Raw genomic sequence first — 9,059 nt, forward strand, 5'->3', positions numbered from 1 at the left:
ACATAGTACATGAGACGGATAATCTGGCTCTAATGGCATTTGTAAGCAGCTTGAGAAACAGTTTAGAGAGAAGGAATCAAGCTAAATATAAAATGATTGGTTACGTTTCTAAATAATAAAGGCATAGGGTCTCTTCTAATTATTATATCATTATAGTAGTTTTCTACCAATGCAAATCTTGCCACAGTTAATGCAGATTAGCCAGCAATAGCTTTTTTAATAGCTAAATGTATAATTGGTCAATCAGTAAAATGGCCCAGGTTAGATTTATACAATAAAACCAGAAGTCACATAAAATGTACATGACATGCAATATAAATCATATAAAGTAAAATAAAATGTAAATAACCACATATTGTTCAGACAGCTCATACAGTATTTCCCCATGTCTCTCCCTTTCATTGTGACACCCCTGTTCATCCACGCAGAGGGCCTTTGTAACTGCAGCAGTGGTGGTGAGGGGATCTTGGACCCGGATGAGTGTGATCAGAGCACCGGTCAGTGCTCGTGTGTGCAGGGCTACGCCGGTCTGCAGTGCGAGGACTGCGAGGAGGGACACTTCACCAACGGCACCAGCGGATGCCTGCCCTGCACCTGCGACTCCTTTGGTGCAATCAACAACCTCTGTGACAGGTCAGGCCACTTCCCCCGCTTTCTGTTGGGTTTTCATGTTGGAGGTGTATGTTTGTTGTGTCAACACACTGTAATTGAAGAGACATTTTTATTCTGTGTTTGACTGGAAAGGGTCTAATAAATTGGATTGAATTTGTATTTAGACAACACTATCTAACTTTCGCCAGATTTAGTACATGAGCGGGTAAAGCTGCAATCATCAAAACATTTATATTAACATAGAATTGAGTGATTGTGTTAAATAAAAGGAGCTGCTTATGTCTGTGAACATCTCATAAACTCATTGTTTTAGTTTTATAGCACGCAAATTAACTATTTGGTTCCGTCTCACAGCTCTCATCAGCAGGCAGCTGTTTTTTGTGTAAAAGCTCAGATAAACCCACTGTACTATATCTGCTTAGCACCAAGTGGCAGAAAGACATAGGGGAGCATATAGCAGCTAAACAGGAAGATTTGTCTCAGAAGATAGTGGAGACCGAAAACCGAGCTAACAGGAATTGAATGTAGGATTTATATTCTACTGATGGCCTGAAACATGATTCCAAATGAATGCTAATGTTTCTCCTTGTCGGCTGGACGTGTAAATAAGCAGTTTGAAATCCCTTTTGCCATAACAACTTTATAAGTTGATTAAATGTCAGAAGTTGTGTTTACAGCTTGTTCCACTGCCCTCAGATGGACAAAAAAGGATTAATGTAGGTTTAACAACCAGGTTTTTTTCCTGGATCTGCATTGTAAACTCTTAAAGCTTGATCCTGGGCCTATATAACAAACTGTCTGGCAGCCAAGCGTAGATTAAGAAACAGAAATTGTTATGTTTAGGTTTAACTAACTAAGTTTCTGTATTGTGTTAGAATTTTTTCACTGTGCAGAATGATGTATGTGCAGAGTTTGACACTTGAAGTAGTAGTAGAAGTAGAGAAGTAGACTACTTGTATATTTGTCTTATTAATATATGTCTGGAGGGCATCTTTAAGCTACCTAAGCTTAACACATGTTGTGTGTTTGGTAGTTAAGTATTTTACTGGAATATTGCTGTGGACCAAAGACACTGGTTGAACTTGGACCTGATTTGCATAAAAAGCTTGTGATTGGACTTATTTGCTTACAAGTGTATGGTGGACCAAGCTTAATTGTAATGCAAGCACACAAGTGTATGAACACTGAAGTTCACCCAGCCTTCCTGAGTAAATGAGAACCAGTGGGTTGACCACATAGTGACTGCAGTGTATGACTGACAGGCCACCACTGCACCACCACGGAAAAATGTCTAATTGTGTTTCTGTGATCTAAACTTGGTAACAAATCCTTTTTATCAGATGGTTGAGGTTTATTTTGAGTATTAGTAAATATTTTCAGGTATCGTTTTTCTGTAGCCTGGCTGTATGCATTATGTGTGCTGTGGATTCTCATGACAAAGCCAGACATTGCCTCTATAAAATGTGTGATCTACCTGAAAGTTCATCTTTTTAAAGGAGTACTGTCTTTAGCAGTAAACGTGCTGTGGCCTGCCAAGCCCAAACAGACTGTCTGCTGTGATTTAGTGTTCGTTACCTCATAAAGACTGAGAGAAGATATTCTGGGGCTCAGCTTTGCTCAGACGTTATGTTCATCATAACGCCATAGGCCTGAATAATCATTATTCTGCCCACTGAGTCAGGCCATCATCCCGCAAACCTCCCTGAAGGCTGTCGAATGTTCAGACCCTGCTTAGTCCTCAAACTCGGAGCCAGAAAACACACAGCGGGCCTTCCGTGCAGCTTCTCCACAAGTCACAAGAAATGTGACTTGGAAAAGAGGCTGCATGTGTGGGTTAGGAACGTGGTAAAAATAGAGTCAGTATTTTCTGCCTCCGACCATGAAAAGGAATGCTGCTGCTTTTGAAAAGCTTGAGTCAATGTCCACGGTGTGTGGAGGATTTGTGTTGTCATGCTCTGAAAAATACGTCACAGTATAGGCTTACATAAGCTAAATTGCTGCAAACGCAGGATGTCTTTTTCATGTTTTAAGCCTAAAATGTTGTGTGTGGAGCTCAGTGGGATGTAGGTGAAGGTGCAAGAAGCAGGGTTATTTCAGGGCTTCGAGCTTTCACAAAGTAACACACCTAATACAGTCCTTCTCAGACAGTCTGAGCCAAGCCTGGACACTGCTAACCCTGCTAGCCTAGCCTAGCCCCCCTCAGGAGCTTATCACTGTGAGTTACACAGATTAGCCAGCTTTTCTACCCCCCGGCCTTCTGCTTTAGGTATCTTTCCCATTAAGTAATGGGCAATCCAGCCAAGCTAGAGCCAGGTGCTACTTTAGTTGTGTCCGCTGCAATGACTGTGAAAACTGACACATCTCGGTACCTTGAATTAGTTTACTGTCTTCATTAGTATCATTAGTCAGTATATCATGACATCTCATCCTGCCTGGTCAAACCTGCAGGTAAATTCAAATTTTTAATGAAAAGTCCCGTAATTAGACAAAAAACATTCTTGGTAAGGTAGCTTTAGTAATTTGACTTAATTACTTAACTTAATTTTGTCATTTTTATTTGTACTGTGAAACAGTGTAAAAAGTACATAATCAGGAATGGGTCTGTAACTTCTGTAACAAAACTAAGTTAGTGTCACCTTGAATTACTAGTAAAAACTACTTAATCGGGAATAATGTTTTTAACTTAAGCGTTTGTTACTAAATTTTTTTGATGTAATCTGTTTCAAGACTTTTTTTAATTAAAAGAGCTAATTAGTGAACTAGTAAACACATTTTGTTACCTTTAGACAGAGCTAAACCTGCTGCTGGCTCCAGTTACACATATAGTACACAGACATGAGAGTCACATTGATCTCATCTAACTCTCAGCAAGAAAGAAAATGAGTTTCTATCTATTCCAAAATGGCATAACCTTTAATCTACTGCACAGCAGCCTCCATTCCTTTGGGTAAGCTTTGCGCAAAACTTTGGACCTGCTGCAGGGATTTGCCCACATTCAACACAGATGTTGGGGGATAAGGTCTGTTCTCAGTCGGTGTTCCAGTTCATCCCAAAGGTGTTGGGTGGGGTTGAGCTCAGAGCCCTGTGCAGGCTGATCAAGTTCTTCCACACCAAACTGGGGAAACCATTTCTTTACACAGCTGGTTTTGTGTATGAGGGAGTTGTCATTGTGAAACAGGAAAGGGACAAACTGCTGACACAAAGCTTACATTTTTGTCTGAAACATCATTATATTTTATAGATTTAAGTTTCCCCTTAATTGGAACTAGCCCCAGAACAAAAGTCCAGAGGGGCTAACAGGATACAGTGTAGGATACGTGCAGGTAGCTTAATGTTAATCTGTTCTTCAGTTCAGTGGTTACCTAATGTCATAGGCTAAGTAACAGACCCTCTAATTAATACTTAGCCAGTGTGCCTTTATGATTTCACTCCATCATTCTTTTTTCAAACCTTTATCAGGAGCGTTGATAGACACACGCCGTAGAGGCAGGTTCACTTCCAGATAGCTGGGAGCAGACTGACAGCATAGCTTGAGGGAAAAGTTGGGATATTTGTTCTCAAAACACAAACAATCACACATGTGTAACTCCATCTGAGCTGTTATGAAGCAGTCCCTCAGTTTGTCTGAGGCCACATTATGTAATCGCAGTACAATATATAGCTCAAAGCCAGACAGAGTCCTCTTCTAAAACACTCTCTGTTGGTGTAAAAAACCTGAGAGCTGAATTTGTGTGTGGCTTTGTGATGCTGACTCTGCTACATACACGTACTGTGCTCCTCTTAAGAATGTCCCTTACATTTCTGAGTCACTCCTGTTGTGTGTTCGTGTGTTTGTCTGAATATCTGACCAAATATACAGTAGATGGCATGACATCACAAGGAGATATTTCCAGCAGCAACTGACTGTAATCTAAAAGCTATCTAAAACATCAATGTGAACATCAGAATTCCGCATCACTTCCTTTGAATCACCTCTCTAGAGCAAATAGTTGCATAGTCATTCAGCAGTAGATAGATAGTAGAATGGAATATCAATTTGTTCTCTTTTAACCTCAACCAAGCAGAATGCACAAGAAGCCATAAGACATGTTGTATTTTGCGTAAAGATCACTCAATATACTCAAACTTTGCATTAGACTTGATTGTTTAGCATCACAAACAAATTAGTTTATGCCTATTTGCAATGGCAGTCTTAGACAGAATGTATCTGATGTCAAGAAGTTCTGTTTGAGAAGAGAATTTGAATTTCAAAATGCACTGGAAGTTGCTGTACTTTGCATTTGCACTCTACTTTGCCCTGTGATGACACTAGTTATTCTCACCATTGGAGTATGACGTTGAGGCTGCCTAACAACCCACTGTGCTCTGTAACAGCGTGGATCCCAGTGGGTAAATCAAATGGGGAAACAGCAAGCCATCAGTACAAACAAGCACTGAGCTAATTTTAGTAGCTTGGGGTTGCTGATTAACTCACCTTTCACAAGAATTGCTGATAATGGCGTGACCTATGCTCACTGCCTCGATAGGGGAAGTTCTTCTTTAGCTGACAGCAGTTTACACTGTGTGTGAAAATAGTTTTCTGTCATACAGGGGAAGTCAATTTAAATCATAACAGAAATTTGGACAATTTGGCAAGTTCATTCATTGATTCAGGGGATCAAATCCATCCAATAGTTGTTGAGACATCTCACAAAAAACCATCAATTTTAACGTCATGGTGGTGCTGAAACAGTGGTTCTCAAACTGTGGGGCATTAGAGCCTTTGCAGGTGGGCTGTGTATGAACAGGGGAAAAATATGGAGTGAAACAAAGTTGAGGGAATATGGTTTATGTAGGGAAAATAAATAAACAAAAGTTTGCTAATGATATTGTGCTGACCTTTATTTCACTACAATTCCTGGATCCTTTTTTATTAGTTTTGCTTCCCCTATTGATAAGGATTGCAAGAACACTGTGGAATGGTCAGTGTGAACTTTTTTCTGCTTCTGAAAAGTTTAAGAACCACTGTGTTAAAGGAAAGTCAAGGGATCACTAGATTCATGAGGTTATCCATTATTTGTTAAGGTATTTCAGATATTCCATTAAAACACTTCCCCGTATGTCCTGGATCAACTGTGTTAATGTTGGGTAATAAAACACTAATCAGTGGCAGTGGCACACATAAATATTGCCAAACCAATTGTCAAGTGTCCTGGGACACTAAACCTCACCGAAACCCAGACTAATGAAATTCCTTCAGGGTTAGCAGCTCTTTAAAGCCGTGTGCCATCTGTAATTGTATCCTTATTCAATGTTCTTAACATCCCTAATGAGATTTCCCCCTCTTGTCCTCTCATAATGTGGCATTTCGCCTGCAGTCATTCCGCAAGTTATGTGATTTAAAATGGACACACACTGTTACCCAATTTGTTGAGTTAGGTCATGCCAATATTTGACAGAAGAGCTGTATTAACCACTTGTATCTGTCATAACAGTTGTATCAGTGCTGTATTTGGGTCAGCTCCTGTGGGCATTGTCTGTAAGGCAATTCTTTTTACCATATTGTACGGAAGGCGCCACATTCTGTAATGAAATATTGATCGTGGGTGCAGATGTTTCCGCCTCTGTGTCACTCTGCAGTGGATGCGTTGTTGCCATCTATGTGTCTGTTTGGTATTATTTGACTGTATTTGCTGATCATATAAGTGCTGGGGACAGAGAAAAATCACTGAAAAAGCCTGAATTCATATTTTTGGCTAAAATGTCTGTAAGATCAAACATATGGCCAACTAAACAGGGTACAGGAATAAGGTTAAAGTGTAGCACTTGTTTTTATTCGAGCATTTGAGTGAACGTGTGTCGCTGCCTAATTAAGTGGAAACAGTGAGCTGATTCGCAGCATCCTGCTGTAGTGGAGTGCAGGGCCACATGTCTGAGTCTCTGACTGATGGCTGTACTCAGAGGACCTGCAGTGCCTGACTGCGCTGCCCCATCTGTGGCTGGGTGTTCAGTGCTGAGTACACATGTGCAGGGCCAGTACTGCTCTTTGATTAAATGCCTATTAGTTATGTATTATACTGTAATGTTTTTGGTAAATTAGCGGTTCATTTAGAGGCCTTTCTACAGTTGAACACACAATTGTGTTAGGAGTGTCACTCTTCTTAAAGGAATAGTCTGATATTTTGGAAATCGTGCACCCTGCACTTCCTATACACAGGTGGGATGTGTTTAGCTGAGCTAGCTTAGCATAATGACTGTCAGCAGAGAACAGATCACATGTCTTTCAGCTTTGTTGCCTAACACACCCTTTCTGGATTTGGCTGCTCACACGGCAATGCAACTAAACCTGCTTAGCGTAGTTCCCTGTTTATTTCGAGTGTTCACCTCCAGTTAATTATTCCCGTGATCACTTCCCTGTTGCAGAGAGGATGTTTGCTCTTATCTGACACCAGTGACAGCCCGATGGCCAGCTGCCGCAGAATGGGGTTAAGCTTTGTCGCCCATGTAATACTGACCTACTTAACATGTAGATCTGCACAGAGCAGTGAAATCACACCAAAACAATAACAACCCCCTCCTCCCGGCCAAGAAGGCACACATTAACACCAGGATTAGTGATCACAGAGGGAGGAGGTTTCAGCATCTCATTCAAGCCTCATCTTTGCACAGGATAATAATCTGTCCTCCAGTAATTTCTATTTTTTAGTTTCATTTGAGTTAGGACTGCATGGTAACATCATATTGCAATATTTTGACAGATATTGTAATTATCTATTATAGTATATATTAATTAATAGATAGTGAAAATGATCACTTTTGCAACACAAATGAAATTTTCACTGAAATTAGAAGATTTGGGGGGGGGGGTCTGTACCGAATAAATTTAAATCTGGAGAACAAGATTTGTAGACCAGGCTGTCTCTTCAGTACTACAGAAATGAGAATGTTCACTGTAATTATTATAACTCAAGAAAATTGTTGAAACAGATTACGTCATATCACAAACTCAATTTTGTAAGTTAAAGATTCTTGATTAAGCAGCTTGTACTAGTAATTTTAGTGACACTAACTTAGTTTTGTAAGTAACAGAAACATTCCTTGTTTTCACAGTACAAATGAAAATTCCAAAACTAAGATAGTGTCACTTAAAATGACTAAAGCTACTTAAAAAAGGAATGTTTTTAACTTACAAAATTTAGTTAGTTTTACTTTACTCATTTTTGTTGTAATCAGTTTAATAAAAGTTGAATTAACTATCTGGTATTAGAGTGTACACAGTGATAGAGGATTGTAGTGGCAGTGTGGCTCAAGGTGCTGACATGCTGCTTATACACAAGACAAAGTTACACTGATCACAAAATGATCTCCTATGTCAAAAATAGTTCCATTGGTGGCTGTCATAAGCAAAGTATTTGCAATTTGATGAAGGTCTTTTGTAAGCTAAAACATGTATTGAAGTTTCAATGTGTAGGTTTGAATGATTAGAATAGTTGATCAACCAATCACAGGCCTAGAAATCCCTCAGACATCCAAAAAGAAAAAAGTCAGTCACAGCAAGGACAAAAAGGGCAAGGAGCACTCCCAGAGGTTGCCTTTCTCATCACATCACTGCTCCTTCTGTAATGAGCCTGGGGTTAATATGTGTAAATGGAAGTTATTTCTAATCCTTCCTACCCCCTGCAGGCTTTATCACAGCTTCAAGCTTCTCACTGTTTACTCTAACTGCTGATCGGGGAATAACAAGAGTTTCTTTTTACTTAAACATAGTAAGAAATCGGGCGCCCGGTTGGCTCAGTCGGTAGAGCTGGCGACCCATATACGGAGTTGCTGCAGCGGCCTGGGTTCGAATCCGACCTGTGGCCCTTTGCTGCGTGTCATCCCCTCTGCTCTTCTGCCCCCTTTCCTGTCTATCTCAGCTGTACCTATCAATAAAGGCAAAAAAAAAAAAAAAGTAGTAAGAAATCAATAAAACAGTTTCTCATCACAGCCTGATGTATGAAGGAAGTGTATCAGACTAATGTTTACTGCCAGGTATGTTTTCATTTACAAGGAATTTGCCTTGGTATATAAGAATAGAACAAGGAAAATATAAATAAAGATGAAAACAAGTACTGCAAGTCAAGAAGCATAAATAGAAAATTGACAATGATATGTGAAAAAAATATAAAACAATAGTGTACAATATGACTTCTGTTTTAAATGGTAGCTGTACAGTTTGGTGCAGGAATGTACAAAATATCACAGTACAGGGTTTCCCATGTGTCCCAAAATATTCTGGAAATATCTATGTTGGTCTGGAATATTGTATTTTAAGCCCCTCACTCAAACTGCCTACATAAACCATATTTTGGTTTGAAACTCGACTGTTGTTTTTGTGTAGTGTTGCTGTGTGGGATAACCACTTTAAAAACTGGATCCTGACAGTATTAAGCATAAAGAATATTTGCAAGAAACATAAATTGGCAATA

The 9,059-nt window shown here is 39.6% G+C and overlaps 1 protein-coding gene across 1 annotated transcript in view; it reads left to right on the forward strand.

Moving 5' to 3' along the window:
- si:ch211-158d24.2 (multiple epidermal growth factor-like domains protein 9) overlaps nt 1–9,059 on the forward strand; it is a 30,214-nt gene that overhangs the window by 4,185 nt on the left and 16,970 nt on the right. Inside the window, exon 2 of the mRNA XM_035659169.1 lies at nt 429–633. Coding sequence (XP_035515062.1) covers nt 429–633 — 205 coding nt within the window. The remainder of the gene's footprint in view (nt 1–428; nt 634–9,059) is intronic.

The sequence above is a fragment of the Morone saxatilis genome, unplaced genomic scaffold (genome assembly GCF_004916995.1).
Source record: "Morone saxatilis isolate NCDOM2014 unplaced genomic scaffold, NCSU_SB_2.0 Contig16, whole genome shotgun sequence".
Lineage (NCBI taxonomy): Eukaryota > Metazoa > Chordata > Actinopteri > Moronidae > Morone > Morone saxatilis.